The 15,316-nt window shown below is 48.6% G+C and overlaps 1 protein-coding gene across 7 annotated transcripts in view; it reads left to right on the top strand.

Annotated features, from left to right (window-relative positions):
* SEC31B (SEC31 homolog B, COPII coat complex component) overlaps positions 1 to 15,316 on the top strand; it is a 68,583-nt gene that overhangs the window by 16,413 nt on the left and 36,854 nt on the right. For 3 of the 7 annotated variants that reach the window (XM_047703424.1, XM_047703422.1, XM_047703425.1), the window contains 16 exons: positions 787 to 1,017; positions 2,972 to 3,046; positions 3,306 to 3,404; positions 3,785 to 3,884; positions 4,384 to 4,562; positions 5,043 to 5,169; positions 5,540 to 5,685; positions 6,409 to 6,582; positions 7,087 to 7,248; positions 9,845 to 10,022; positions 10,456 to 10,770; positions 11,013 to 11,071; positions 11,369 to 11,515; positions 11,811 to 11,930; positions 12,396 to 12,467; positions 12,700 to 13,849. In XM_047703424.1, the coding sequence (XP_047559380.1) occupies positions 787 to 1,017; positions 2,972 to 3,046; positions 3,306 to 3,404; positions 3,785 to 3,884; positions 4,384 to 4,562; positions 5,043 to 5,169; positions 5,540 to 5,685; positions 6,409 to 6,582; positions 7,087 to 7,248; positions 9,845 to 10,022; positions 10,456 to 10,770; positions 11,013 to 11,071; positions 11,369 to 11,515; positions 11,811 to 11,930; positions 12,396 to 12,467; positions 12,700 to 12,879 (2,364 nt within the window). In that variant the 3' untranslated portion in view covers positions 12,880 to 13,849. Of the gene's footprint in view, positions 1 to 786; positions 1,018 to 2,971; positions 3,047 to 3,305; positions 3,405 to 3,784; positions 3,885 to 4,383; positions 4,563 to 5,042; positions 5,170 to 5,539; positions 5,686 to 6,408; positions 6,583 to 7,086; positions 7,249 to 9,844; positions 10,023 to 10,455; positions 10,771 to 11,012; positions 11,072 to 11,368; positions 11,516 to 11,810; positions 11,931 to 12,395; positions 12,468 to 12,699; positions 13,850 to 15,316 lie in introns of those variants that run through there. The other 4 variants (XR_007122794.1, XM_047703427.1, XM_047703428.1 and 1 more) reach the window with 2 other exon arrangements.

Genomic DNA, 15,316 nt, shown 5'->3' with positions numbered 1-15,316 from the left:
TGTGCAGCTGCAGTGGAAACCTGCTGGAGTCAAGAGACTTTAATAAGCTCTGCTTGGTGACAGATGCTTTAGGTAGGGTGCCTGTTTTGGTGAGAAGGATGCTCAGGTAGTGCTGTTTTTGTGGGTGAAGGTTCAGAAGCAGGAATGGACTGGGCACTTTGGGGATGTGGAGTGATCACATAAATAAGCAGGGAGACAGAGGCTAGAGAGTCTGGCCGTGACTTTGGGGGATTTTGTACACCACAGGCAGAGAAGTTTAAGCTTTCTTCTGTGGCCTTGTGAAACCATAACACATTCCTAAGCAGCTGTAGGTATAGGGTGATGGTCTGAGGCTTGGACTAGAGGAGGAAAACCCAGAGGCTAGCAGCCTATTCCAATAACCGAGGTGTGCTAGCCCTGGGAATGTGACAGAGGGGCCCTGCATGAGAAACACTGCACAAGAAGAGGTAAGACTGCTGTTCCGTGGCTGTGGCTGTGTGGGTATAAAGACTGTGATAATGCCAAGGCGTTTAGTCCAGGTGACTGGGAGAATAGTGCTATTAGCACAGCTGAGAAGATGAACTATGTGCTGGAGTTTGAAGCCGATAGGGCTAAAAATGCAAAGGTGGTTTTGGTATATGGGGGTGCATTTGCTACTCCTTTCCTGATCCTGTTCAACCCCCAGGAGTTCTTACTGTTGGTTTTCTATCCTAGGGTCAACCAGTTAAATAGCCTTCCCTGTAATGTAGACTTGGTGTTAATTTTTAGCCTGAAGATATGACCTTTACCCTTGTTTTTTCTCACCAGTTTGGGGGGAAGCTGGTTACCTTTGGCCTCCCCAGCACTCCTGCCCACCAGGTGCCACAGCCTTGCCTCCGCCTAGTCTTCATCAGTCAAGTCATCGTAGAACCTGAATTCCTGAGGCGGTCAGCTGAGCTGCGGGAGGCCCTGGAATCAGGAAATCTCCTGAATTATTGTCAGGACAAGATCGAACAAACATCGGTGCAAAATGAAAAGATGCTCTGGCAATTCCTGAAGGTAAGAAGCGTGAAGGTCGACTGCTCTGAAGTGTTTCCCCAAAGCTGGAAACTCTAGGACATGGACAATCACACTGTGACCTAGATTACAGAGGCCCTGACCTCTCAGGCTTTTTCCTACACCACACCACCCTCTGGACACAGACTCTTCACCTTTTACCAGTGGCTCAGAGAACTTTTGCAGCTAAGGAAGCTGAGAGGTACAAGTGATACTTGCCTTTTTTGCTTCTATTGCTGATGTCCTAGATACTTTATCAAAGCCACGGTGAAGGCTTTTATGCCATGCCAAAAGGCAGATAAGGTGATGGGAAGAGAGAAGAGAAGGGAAAGGTAAGGAAAGAGGATTGGCTGGAAGGGGACATCATCATGAGAAGGCTTTGAGTTTGTTTCAGGTAACCCAAGGCAAATTATTGTGATGGGACTCAGGGCTTAAGTCCCAATTTATTTTGGAGGCATGGATCAAGTTCCAGTGCTAATGAAATTTCAAGTTGTGCATGACATCAGAAGGAGTGCTCCACCTATTAAGGGAATTGAGCAGATAGGAGGAGAGAACTAAAGGGAAAAAGAGAACCTACTGGACAGACAATGAGAAGATTATTCAAAGCTTTGGGATCATAGTGAACAATGCAAAAGGACAGAGCCTGTCCCTGGGGACCTAAGAAAGATTTGGGGTCTGTGCTTCAGACATAGTAGAACTTCATGAACATAGACACCAGGAATCTGGGAAGGAGACAAGATTTGAGAAAGATCATCAGCTGCTGAGTGAAGCTAGAAAAAGATGTGGGAAGAAAAGAATAAGAAATGATGCTTTTGTTGTAAGCAGAATACTACTGGTCCAGGAATGGTGGAATGAGAAAGAGAATAGAGGTCACCATCAGGAGTTGAGCCTTTATTCTTCTGAACAAAGGAGGCAGCAGCACCTAAGGACAGAGGGGAGTCTGGTCGAAAAACTCCGCAAGAGCTGTCCATCATGATGGTTCTGAAGCTGAATGTGCTTGAACATTTCCAAAGGATGAATATGGGAGAAGGCGGGAGCCCTGAGAGACTGTGAGAAAGGAGTTGTCAGAATTCATGGTTCTGTGTAGGGCAAATGAAGGGCCCAGCTCCCTAACCCCGATTAGGGTAGGGCTTCAGGAAGGCTTGGCCCCCAGTGTCTGGGACACTGAGTGGGTAAGCTGACTTGGTTTATTATATCTGGGCAGCTTCCACCATGAACTATGTTTTCATCTAGATATTTTAGACTCACAAGACTCTGTAGGTTCTCTTGCCATCAGTCTCCCCAGAAGGACGTGGGACAGGAGCCACAGTTTGTCGGCCGGGCAGTGGGAGGTGGCGCTCTTCTGTGGGGGTTCTTGGAGCAGCCCATGCAGCAGTTCAGAGTCCTCCTCCCCTCCCCAGAAGACAGCTTAGGTGCAAGGAGATGAGATGCACACAAGGCAGGCATATAGGTGGCCCCGGCGGAGAAGCCTCATGCCCACAAGAGCCAATGTCTCTTGTACCCACTTCAAAAACGCTTCTAGAGTCCCTGCAAGAGATCTGTCCAGTTACAAGAGTCCTTGCAATGAGGGCAGACTGGGGCGTGGTTCCCACAGAGGCTATTTATTGTTTGTTTAGTTCCATTTCAGATGCAGTTTATCCATTGCAAGCAGTGTTGCCTGGAAACATAGCTGACATTTGACTCTTACCAGGTAACCAGGCTAATAGATCTAGTAAGTCAACAGAAGGTCTAGTTCTCACGTAGAAGTGGGCAAGGGTTTTGTTAACACCCATGCCTCTAGCCCAGCAGGATCAAATCTGGGTAGAAAAAGGGGAGAGATGGTGTTGGCCTCAGTAGGACCCTTCTGGTAGCACGAAGAACTCTATTAGAGGGTACACTGGCACAGACGTTCGATTTATGCAAGAGAGGGGCATTCATGTTGATTTAATGGAGACTTATGTGTTCTGTGGTTCCTTAGGTGACCTTAAAAGAAGACTCCAGAATGAAATTTCTAAAACTATTAGGATACAGTAAAGATGAGCTTCAGAAGAAGGTAAGCTGCTTTCACATCAGAAGCACATACTTGAAGCAGAGAAGAAGAGAAGGCTTTCAATGGAAACTGTCTCAGTGACCTCTTTCTGGGCTTCACTAATGCATATATAAACATTGTACCTCCTGGAGGAAGGCTTCTCCCCAGGTAAATAGGCCAGGATCTTAGAGAGTCCAGTCAGTGCGGTTGAAGGTAGGAAGGAAGCATATTAGATGTTTGACCTTGTGCTGGGAAGAGGATACTCACAGGTCTCTCCTTGCAGGTGGCCACGTGTTTGAAAAGTGACGTGGGGCTGGGCGAGAGCCCTCAGTCTAAAGGAGACGATCTCCACAGTAACAGACAGCAGGCCTTCTGCAGCCAGGTGTGGTGGGACCCCAGAAAGCTGGACCTGGGGTAGCACAGGAGACCTGCCTTTAGGGCATCTGCCCCTTCCTGGCTCTTTGTTTTGCTCTCATAAAGTGCTTGGCTTCCGTAGATATCTTCAGACTCCTCGTTTCTTGGAAACACAGTAAGACACAGAGTGCATAAACTTTTGGCCTGGGAGTGGAGCTCTGTTTTAACCATGCACTAGAGCCTATCCTAGACCTTATCTGGTTATTCTTTATCTGTATCATTATAGGCCAGATAGTAAAGCTCCCAGAGAGAGCTACTAAGCCAGCTCTCTATCTGGCTATCTGGCTCTCTATCTCTCTATCTATCAATTCATTTCCAAAATAGCCACCTCCATCCTTTCTTGCACAGACCTCCAAACACATCACAGAGGAAGCCTCTGCCTCCTCATCCTTCTTTGATGAGCTGGTCCCTCAGAATATGACTCCATTGGAGATCCCCATCACAGAAGGTACTCTGATCCCGAGGGAGAGAAATGCTCTGTGTGGGAGTAGGTGGGCTCAGAGTTCTTGGAGTTGAGAACATTTCCTTCTTGTCCCCTGCCTCCTGCCTCCCTCCCACCATCACAAGTGCTGGGTGGTTCTGTTACTGATTAGAGCCCTCCTTGGATTTTTATGGATACATCTTTGCTGTGGAAGGCCTTCTAGCAAGATATTTTCTCTCCTACTGTTTTCTTAAAAGACTGTGACCCTGTTCTTGCTGAGCAAACACACACTGTCCCTCTGGTATTGCCATGTGAGGCCCTCCTCATGTTGAGCCCTGTCCTTAGAGTCCTGGGTCTGGTACTCGGGGACAGTGTGCTACATTTTGTTGCTGAGGAACGAAACTTGGGAGTTTTATTTGGGGCAAGGGAGATACAGAGATAGAAGGGGTGTACTGTGGGACCTGTAGGGAACCAGAGGCTAGGGTCTGAGGGCAGGCTGACATGGAGGGGATGCCTCCGCTTGCAGACACGGATGGACTCCTGAGCCAGGCTCTCCTGCTTGGAGCACTGCGCCCTGCTGTGGAACTGTGTCTGAAGGAAGAGCGCTTTGCTGATGCCATCATCCTGGCCCAGGCTGGAGGCGCAGATCTGCTAAGGCGAACACAGGAGTGCTACTGGGCCAAGAAGAAAACCAGAATCTCTTCGGTAACTGCCCACTGTGCAGGAGGGGAGGGGAGGGGATTACTTGGACTTTGTCAGGTGGATGCCTACACCTCAGTGTTTAGAAGCTCTGCCAGGTTCTCTCTCTCCCCGCTCCAACCAGCCCTCCCTCACCCACAACCCCTAGTCAGTGGTCTAACAGGAAGCCTGCTCACCAGTGGCCTTTCTTTTTTTTTTTTTTTTTTTTTTAAGATTTTATTTATTTATTTGACAGAGAGATCACAAGCAGGCAGAGAGGCAGGCAGAGAGAGAGAGGAGGAAGCAGGCTCCCTGCTGAGCAGAGAGCCCGATGCGGGGCTCGATGCCAGGACTCTGAGATCATGACCTGAGCTGAAGGCAGCGGCTTAACCCACTGAGCCACCCAGGCGCCCCGCCAGTGGCCTTTCTTAGCATGTTCCTGTGTGACTCTGACTGCCTGTTCTGGATGGATGGCTGATGACCTCCTTCTCTCTCTGCCCATTATAGCTGCTAGCCTGTGTTGTACGGAAGAATTGGGAGGATATGGTGCACGCCTGTAGCCTGCAGAACTGGAAAGAGGCACTGGCCTTACTACTGACATACTCTGGGCCAGAAAAATTCCCCGAGCTCTGTGGTAGGTAGCCCTAGGTTTCAGATGGAGTGGTGTGTCTCTGGCATGCAGTTAACAGACACAATTGAGGAAGGAGGCAGAGGAGCAGCCTGAGCTCTGGGAGGCCAGGCCGTGTTGTCAAGGCCAAGGTCTGGGTCAGCTGGGAGGCTAGGACTACAGTTGTGATCACATATTGTCCTGTTTTACTTTTTCTCATTACATCTCTATGCAAGAGCTCTTCCCTTCACTGTAGAGCAAAACTGGACTCAGTATTGTCCAAAGCCATTGCGGTTACTTGTCCCACAGCTCATGGTCCTCTGTCTGTTTTCAAGTAGGAGAATGAGAAGAAGCACAGAAAAGCTATGCCATTAAAGAACTTTCCATCTCTCTGCAGACATGCTGGGCACTCGCATGGAGCAGGAGGGTGGCGGAACACTAACTTCCGAAGCCAGACTCTGTTATGTGTGCTCAGGGAGTGTGGAGCTGCTGGTGGAGTGTTGGGCAAAGTGCCACCATGCTTTGTACCCCCTGGCTCTGCAGGTACTCTCCGTGTGCGGGGCCCTGGTCACTCCACACCAAGCTCATTGGAGAGGCTGTTGATGGGGATGTGCAGGGGCATCAGAGGCGAGGCTTCCGGGTCCCCAGGCTGTGACCAGTCTATTAGGAAGTAGAAAAGGGCCTTCAGTGTCTGGGACTTCTTCCCAGGGATGAGCTAGCACCTTCCTCTCTCCTTCTCAGTTAGAGGAGACTGAGCAAGAGCTGCTTAGACATTAACCTTCACAATATTTCCCACTTTAGGTTTGGTTTTACAAGTTTATTCTTTGTTTGAATAGTTGTGAGCCTGGGCCTATTAGCTGCTATGAAAAGTTCTGTGTATTTAAATTGTAAAAGACACTCCACAGCTAACTAGAGAAGACTCACAGGAAGACAAAGCTGCAGATGAAACAATAGTGTAACAGAACCTGAAGTTGATGCTGTACTAGCAGGGTAAAGGATAGAGAAAGCAAAAAAAAGAGGCAGAGATGTAGGAGAGTCTAAGAGCCAGATGGACTCAGTTGGAGCAATGCTAACAGCTTGGGAGGTGAGGCCAAGTGGCTCTTCTCTAACTGTCACATCTTTTATGAATCATCACCTGCTGCTTGTATCTGGCCATGGCCAGATACCGTCAGACCTATAGTGGGAAGTCCCTGGGTGAACTGCCTGGCCTGAGAGAGCAGGATGTGCTTGGAAGAGATCTGACTGCCCTTATCCCTGTTCCTGTAGGACCTGATGGAGAAGGTGATGGTCCTTAATAGGAGCTTGGAGCTACTGCGGGGTCCTGACAGGGTGAGCTCAGGCCCTGCCACAACCTTCAGGGTCACTCAGTATGCCAGCCTCCTGGCAGCCCAGGGAAGCCTGGCCACTGCCATGAGCTATCTACCCAGGGACTGTACTCAGGTGAGTGGGACCATGGAGAGGGAGCAAACCGTTTCAGTCATCTAACACTGGCTGAACACGTCCATGTTCCAGGCACTCCGCAGATGCTGAAATTCTAGAATAAATGTGATCTATTCCCTCAGGAAGCTCACTGTCCCTTGGGGGAAATCAGATGTCAGTAACTTACAGTGTTAAAATAGAAGCTTATATTAGGTGCTGTGAGACTCCAGGAAAGGGGCTGGTTTTGCGTAGAGTAGTCACCAAGGAAGGCTTTCCAGTGGTTAAAACAGTTGAGCTGGACCTTCACAGAGAAGCAGCTTCCCAGCAGAGGTAGGGCATTCTAGGTAGAAGGAACAGCAAGGAGGGAGGCTTGGCAGGGTTTAGGACCTTTGAGTCATCTAAGGTGGCTGAAATGTAGAGGGTCAACTGAAGTTTGGATGCTATATGGGGCCAGGCTTATAAGAAAGGATGTTTACTCGTTTTAATTTTAATTAACACAGTTTTTCATTATTATAACTTTTGTAGCCACCAGTTCAGCAGCTGAGAGATCGACTTTTTCACGCCCAGGGTTCTGGTGTCTTGGGCCAACAGTGTCCTCCTTTCCCCTTCCCTCGGGTTGTTGTGGGAGCTACCCCCAGCTCTAAAGAAACATCCTCTTACAGATTGGGATTCCAGCCTTCTCACCAGGTAGGGCCTGGTTTGGTTTGTTCACTCATTTGCTCATTCATTCAAAAATACTTATTAAATGTCTGCCAGGTACCAAACATGGTTCTAGGCACTTGGAATATATTAGTGAACAAAAATGATGAAAATTCCCAACTTTGTAGAATATAGATTCAGTTTTTTTTCTAATAACTGCTTGTCAAACAAGTGCTAGGTTCTTAGAACAGAAATGTGGCCGAACCATGATTCATGCCCTTCCTTAGCTCATAGTCTCATGGAAAGACAGATATGTAAAAGATAGGTACAGTAAAATTCATAAATGCCATGATTGGGGTATGATATGGTACCATGGGATCACACAGAAAAAAGCAACTTAGTCTTTGGGGGAGCAGGAGAAGCTTAGGACATATTTTAGAATGAATATGATGTTTGAACTGAGTATTAAAAATTAAGTTATTTAGGCAAAGGAAGGAATAGGTAAAGGCTATTTCAAGCAGTGGGAACAGCATGTAAAAGAGCACCAAAGGGAGTATAAATAAAGCCCACTTGAGGAACTACTGATATTTCAATGGGGCTGCAAAAAAGGTGTTTGTTGTAGGGGAGTGAGATTAGATGAAGCTAGAGTAAGAGGTGGGAGATAGAGCAGGAAGGACCTGGAATTCTGTGCTGAAGACCTTAGACTGGACCGTGAAATTGAATGGTCTTCTGCAGGGGAATGATTAGCTATGTGTTTAGGAAGGGCAAGGCTGGAGGCATTTAAGAGGCAATAGCAAGAGATGATGAGGGCAAAAATGACTGACCTAAGGCTAGAGAATGAGGTTAGATTTAAGATACTTAATAAGCAGAATGGACAGAAATTGGTGATGGCTTAGAGGAGTCTGCAAAGTGGGAGGGCTGACCTCCCAGGTACCAACCAGTGCCCAGATGGTTAGGGTGCTATTAACTTAGGATACCAGGATCCTGCTGGAGGGACTGGGGAACAAAATCCAGCAAGATGGTAAATAGAGGTATCAGACAGAAGTTCTGATGGTTCATCCTGTCCCACCTTCAATTCTCACCCTAATGTTTTTTCTTCTTTCCCCCTGCTTACCTCTCCCTCTTCTTCCTTCTCCTATCCCCTCTCTCTTTCTGTCTCTCTTCCTCTCCCTCTCTCCTTTCTGTTTTGAAATAATTATAGATTCATAGGAAGTTGTAAAGAAATGTACTGGGAGGTCTCATGCATCACATCCCCACCCCATTTCGTGCCAGTGTCCCACACAACCATAGTATAACGTTAAAACCAAGAAACTGATATTAATACAGTCTGTAGATTCAGATCTCATGAGTGTGTGTGTGTGTGTGTGTGTGTGTGTGTGTAACTATGTAAGAATTTATGTTCTCATCTTTTAAACAGGGTCCTTCACAAAGCAAAAATTGTTAATTTTATAAGGTCTAATTTATAGTTTTCTTTCTAAGGATCACATGTTTTTTGTCTTTGCAAGTCTACACTCCCCTAAAGTTTTCCTGTGTTCTTTCTAAAAGTTTTATAGTTTTATGTTTTACAGTTATGCTGTGTTCTATTTTGAGTTAATTTTTGCATATGGTGTGAAGTTTAGGCCAAGCTCCTTCTTTTTTTGGCCAGTGGATATCCATAATCATTTATTGAAAAGGCTGTCTCGGGTGCTTGGGTGGCTGAGTCGTTAAGCAGCTGCCTTTGTCTCAGGTCATGACCCCAGGGTCCTGGGATGGAGCCCCACATGGGGCTCCCTGCTTGGCAGGAAGCCTGCTTCTCCCTCTCCCACTCCCCCTGCTTGTGTTCCCTCTCTCTCTGTCTCTCTCTGTGTCAAATAAATAAATAAAATCTTTAAAAAAAAAAAAAGAAAAAGGCTGTCTGTCCTCCATTGAATTTTGCTCCTTTATTAAAAATTAACTGGACATATTTGTATGGATTTATTTCTCAGATCTCTGTTCTTTTTTTTTTTTTTTTTAAGATTTTATTTATTTATTTGACAGAGAACACAAGTAGGCAGAGAGGCAGGCAGAGAGAGAGAGAGAAGCAGGCTCTGCACTGAGCAGAGAGCCCGATGCGGGGCTTGATCCCAGGACCCTGGGATCATGACCTGAGCCGAAGGCAGAGGCTTTAACCCACTGAGCCACCCAGGCACCCCTCAGATCTCTGTTCTATTGTGTCGATCTGTGTGTCTTTTCCTCCAACGATACCACTTTGTCTTGAGTACTACCTCTGTATAGTAAGTCTTGACATGAGGAAAAATAATTCCTCCCACTCTGTTTATCCTTTTTTTTTATGATCTTATTTATTTGAGAGAGAAAGAGTGAATGAGAGAGAGATAGAACAAGCAGGGGGAGGGGCAGAGGGAGTAGGAGAAGCGGACTCCCCATCAAGCGGGGAGCCAGGCACAGGGATCCTGGGACTTCGGGATCATGACCTGACCCAAAGGCAGACGCTTAACAGACTGAGCCACCCAGATGCCCCTCTTTGTCACATTTTATAGAGACATAGTTTCTGTTGATTTTTATTTTAAGAACTAGCTTTTTGTTTCATATTCTTTATTGTTCTTTTATTTTCAGTTATTTACCCTTCTTTTCCTTTCCAGGCATTGACCCCTTTTTCTCTTCACAGGTTCCAACTCCATCTCCAAGACCAAGGATTTTCACACCTCAGTCATCACTAGTGACACCCTTGATATCTTCCCATCCTGGCCCTTATCAAAGCTCCCAAACACAGAATATCAGTGACTACAGGGCACCTGAGCCCCAGGCAGCCCAGCCTTTGCCCTTGGCCCCTAGTGTAAGGCCTGGTGAGTGAGTGAGTCAAGATGTATCTGGGCAGAGCACAGAGGATAACAGTTGGCATGGCCAGCATGGATTTGGGGGGCATTATGTCTACTGTATAGTGAGAGGAGCTTGGAATTTGAAGTCTGAATCCCCGGTACTATGACTTACTGGCTTTGTATCTATGGGCAACAGACTTAGCCACTGTTTCTTTTGAAAAGTGAGATTAGCTATTATATTGGTCTCTTCAACCCCACAGGATTGTTTTCAGGGTCAAATGAAGAATAGTTAAAAGTACTCTGTAAATGGTTGGTCTCCATACACATATACTCATCTTTCATTTTCATTATTAGGTATGTTTGTTTGTGTTTTATTGCTGCCTTATTCTTCCCTGATAAGCTCCGAGTCTCTCCCAAATTGAAGTTTGGTGGCAAATGACCTGTTTCTGTTCCTTTTCAGCTTTATTTGAGCCACCTCTATTAAGTGGGCAAAAAGCCCAAGTTCCTAACCCCTTGGGGTTCCCTGGAACATGGCCTCTTCCTGGTCCACCTCCACCCGTGGTACCCCCAGACACCATACTGCCTAGCTCTACCTCTCTGGCTGAGACGACTCGACTGTTCCCTCCACTTCCTGTGAGACTCCCAGGTGTGAGCCCTACAAGCTTCCGGTCCCTAGCCCCTCCTGTCAACTTCTCTACGACACACCCTCCAGGAGGGCCAGGTGCTGCCTGCTCTAGTGCCCTCCCGATCACTGGCCCCTCCACTGCTCACCCAGGTCAGTCTTCTTTCCATGGCTTCTGTCTTCTGGGTCATTGCCTCCTTCCTTTCCCCCCTCCACTACCACCTTTCCTCACAGCAGTGATTTGGGGGCCGTTGGGTTGAAGTATGTCAGCTGAGCCTGTCTGGTCTACAGAGGGAGGTGTGATTGACTCCAGCTCAAATAATTCTGTTGGCCTTCAGACTGAATTTCCAGGGTTCCTGACTGTGCCCCTAAATACCTCTATCTGTGCTATGCAGGACCTCAAGACTCCTTGAAAAATGCCCCAATGCCCAGGGCAAACCTCCAGAGGAAAAAGGTCAGTTCATGCCACCTACCCCCATACATTCACCAATGACCCATATTCTATTTTCTTCCAGAATTCAGCCAGTCCGCTTGTCAGCACACACACTGTCCTATCCCTTTCCTCACTCATTCTTCTCCTCTCAGCCAGCTTCTCTTTCCTTCTTGCATGCATGTATCAATCTCCCTGTCTCCTGGTTCCCTACTTGCTACTCTGTTCCCTTGCTCACTCAGAACTTTTGTTGCTCTCTCAAAGCAGGGCCTAGGCAGTCTCTCAGCTTAGACTCATATGTCTTTCTTTCTCTGTGTCTAGTTGTCAGAGATGTTTATGCCCCCAGCACCTATCACTGCTCCAGTGATGAGCCTCACCCCTGAGCCACAAGGGGTCCTTTCCTCACAGCCTTCTGTCCTTGGGATGGGCCATGCTCCCCCAGGAGCTCCAGGAGAATTCAGCCTACAGGTGAGAGGAACAGTGCATTAACCTTCCTCTTGGAAACTACAACTCTCCCTGGGTATAGAAAAGCAGGGAGCATGGGAGATGGGTCTCAGGCATCAAGGGGCAGGCAGATTTTGCACCGGGGAGCTGGTGTGGGCAGGTCCCAAATGTCCTTACTGCAGAGAAGAGGGAGTACCCCCTTTCCCCAACTGTGCATTAGTGGGAGCAGCGTGACACTGAGTCACTGAGGACTAGTCTGTAGGGAAGCTGTGAGGAGGACAGCTTGCCAGTCTCCCCTTTCTCCCTGCTCCTTCCTCAGCAACTTCAGCAGCGGCCCCCTGAGAAGGTGGAAAGGAAAGAGCTGCCTCCGGAGCATCAGTCCTTGAAGACCAGCTTTGAGAAGCTTCTACGACGCTGCTCCCTGTCTGCCACTGATTTAGTAAGTCTGAGCCTTCCCCTCAGTGTCCTCCTCACAGCACTGGCTTGTTCCCAGCATTCCTGAGCTGTAGATCAGTTCCTTGTGTGACTCTTTTCTCAGGGTCCCTGAGCCGCTGTCTGTGTCTTGTACTTACTTGATATCTCCACGTGGGGCAAGAGTGACGGCTCATCTGGTCTGAGTCTAGCACCTAGGAACAGGGCCCAGCAGCACCAAGGCTTAACTCTTGGCAAGGCAGCATGGGGCACTGGAGGGAGGGTGAAACTAGGAGTAAGGAGACCTGCCATCCATGTACTGGCCGTGTCAGCTTACGCAAGTCACTTACCCTCTCTGGGCCTCCATTTCCTCTCCTGTGAAATGAAAGCAGTAGCATGAAGTCCTTCCAGCTCTGACATATTGTGATTCTTTATAGTCCTGTGTAGTGTTAGTCTCGGGGGCTGGAGTCAGAATCCATTTCCCTCCCTGCAGAAGACAAAACGGAAGCTGGATAAGGCAGCCCAACGTCTAGAATGCCTATATGATAAGCTCTGCCAGGGCACAGTAAGTACATTTAGTGGTGTTCCTCTGTGCCCTGCCCTCCACCGTCAGCCGTGACCAGAGGGACCCCAGTGTCCTTTTCCATAGGTCTCAGTGACCTGGGTTCCCCACAAAATACACACATAGACCTCTTGCCTGACCCTGGGCTCAGAACTTAAATCTTCTCTTACTGTTCCACGCTCCCAGGGCAGGGGCTGGGTTGGGCTCCCTGACCTAAGCGTCCATCCGCCCACAGCTCTCGCCCCATGTCCTGGCTGGGCTTCATGAGGTAGCCCGATGTGTGGATGCGGGAGACTTCGAGCAGGGCCTGGCAGTGCATGCCCAGGTGGTGGCCTGCAGCAGCTTCAGCGAGGTCTCCAGCTTTATGCTCGTCCTGAAGGCCATCCTCACCATTGCGCAGAAGCTGCACATGTAAACCAGGTAGCCTCCCTTGCCAGGAGCTACTTCTGCTGTGACTTAACTCCTCCCTGCAGAAAAGGGGGAATTTTGGAATGGGTTTTGTTTGTTTTCCCCCACCCCTTTCCCTTGCTGCCGGGTATATGATGCAGTGGGCTTGCCTCTAAGCTGGCAGAGTGCCTGCTTTCCACCCTTTTATGCCTGGCCTTCTAGAATCTGCCCAAGGCTCTCAGCCTCTGAGGCAGAGGGAGCCAGTTCTTCCCTTTCCCTGATGCTGGACTCTGACGGGACCTGGAGCAGGGCGTCTTCTCCCCCAGGGGGATTCTGTGTTAAGTGTGGCTTCGGAGGGCTGAGCGGGATCATTACCTCCAAGTCTACCTCTGCTGTACGTATCTTTTGGGGATTTGTTTTCCCCTTCTGTGGGTTATGAGCCTGACCTTACCTTCTCCTTGCCTCTGACTTCATATTTCCAGGTCCTTTAATTTCTGAGCCCCAAAGACTGGGCTAGAATTGACTGTTGTTCATCTTTTGAACAAGTCATGGACATGAGGGGTGGGTGCTGGGCGGAAGCAAGAGGAGGAACTTTGGCTCCTTTTACAAGACCTTCTCTTCTGCCAGTATCATAGGGGTGGGCTGGGTTAGGCGGAAAGTAGAAGGGGCGCACTGCCTTTTGCTGGGAGCTGTCCTAGGCTGTGAGACAGGAGCAGAGGGACCACTGCCTGCGGGGACCTGACCTGATTTGACCTGCCCGGACCCTGGCCCAAGGCCCTCGGCCATTCATTCTGTGATCATCAACCCCATTCTGCAGCAGGAGCCATATTAACAAAAGACTTTTCTGGCACTGCTCCTCAAGGGTTGGAGGCCCTTCTCCTCAGCCCTCACATGTCTCAGGGCTGCCTTCTCTGGCTGCACTTTTCATGGTTGAACTTTGCATTTGAAGCACTGATGTACTTAGTGGGCAATAAAGCTGCTTTGATTTGGTTTCCTCAGTCATCTCCCAATTATTGTCTCCTCTGGGTCCTATTTTGCCCTTACCTCTCTTCCTATTCTCTTTGCTCTTGCTCCCTGCACCCCAGTAAGGCAGGAGAGAGGCTTGAAGACCCATGGGGAGTCTAGAGAGTTGAAGAAAGGAGGGGGTGCAAGGAGAAGGCCTTGCAGCATCTGTGGCCACTCTGGTGTGTGTGTGTATGTGTCTGTCCGTGCCTGACGTTCAGCTCTAGGGTTTTCCCCACACCACTTCAGGGCTGAGCTCAGCTGCACAAAGGGGCTGGGTGTGAAGCCGGGGGTACTATCTCTAATCCTGTTGTAGATCCCATCATGTCTGTAGGCTAGATGTGTGTGTTTGGAAGGAAGGGATTGTTAGGCAGTATTTGTTTGTAAAGCCACTTGCTCTTCAGATAATACTTGCACTAACTTCTATTGAGGAAGCAGTGTGAGCCCCAGCAAAGTCCTTTCCCAAAGTGTCTTTGAAGCCAAGAGCCCATTGAAGGGAAGAAAGGCAGGGAGAGGGGATTAGTTTGTTCAGCAGCTGTGAATTTCAGTGGGAGGTTGATGAACTCTGAAGTCTTTGTTTAAATTAAAGGGGGGGAGAAAAAAGCCGCTGCTGGAGCGAGAGCCCCACTTGGGGCCCTGGACTAACACAAGGAGAAGTCTGAGCTGCAGGGAGCTGTGTACTGACTGCGAAGACTTTTCCCAAACACTTTCGGGAAAGGTGTTGTGAGAAGAGAAGGGGCGGAGTGGGGGATTAGCATGTGAAATGAAGTTTTCATTGACTCCAGTGGGGGTAGAAGGCTATTTTAATGGCATTTTGTTCTCTTATTTTCTCTCCTTGAGCTCTTTAGAGATATTGTTTTGCTAAGGCAGGCTTTCTTCCCCCTTCTTTCCAGTCTGCGGATTGCCTCTATGGGAGCCAACATAAATATTTCTCCTCCAGGAATGCGGGTTAATTAAAAGGAAATGAATGAGTGGAAGCATCCAATCCAGACCCACAATAGGCGGGTGCCCTGGCCTGCCCTCCCCTCCCACCACCGCCAGCACCACCAGGGCTGAGCACGACCCTGGCTCTGTCTTTGCCCTAACCTGCTGCTAAGGCCAGTTGAAGCTGGGATTCTTTTCAAGAAAAGAAAGCCCTGCCTGTGTGTAGGCCCACAGGCCAGCAACAGGAAGGAGAATGTTTTGCGCCCCCCTTCCCCCTACGCCGTGTCCTTGTCACTTCTCAGGATCTCCCTCTGCTTCTCTCTGGTGGAGACACATGGGCCTTAAAGGGTATGCAAGAGGAAGGAAGGGACGAGGGTTCCAGTATGTACCCCACAGTAACTTACTAGTTGGCTGAGCAAGACAGACATCTTTTTCAGCATCGGTTTTAATCTATAAAACAAAAGGTTTGACTGGTTGACCTCCAAGGTGTCCTACCAAGCAGCTGTTCTGGACTCGTCCATGTTTTGCAAAGGGGAACA

The sequence above is a fragment of the Lutra lutra genome, chromosome 14 (genome assembly GCF_902655055.1).
Source record: "Lutra lutra chromosome 14, mLutLut1.2, whole genome shotgun sequence".
Lineage (NCBI taxonomy): Eukaryota > Metazoa > Chordata > Mammalia > Carnivora > Mustelidae > Lutra > Lutra lutra.
This window is presented reverse-complemented; position numbering and strand designations above follow the sequence as displayed.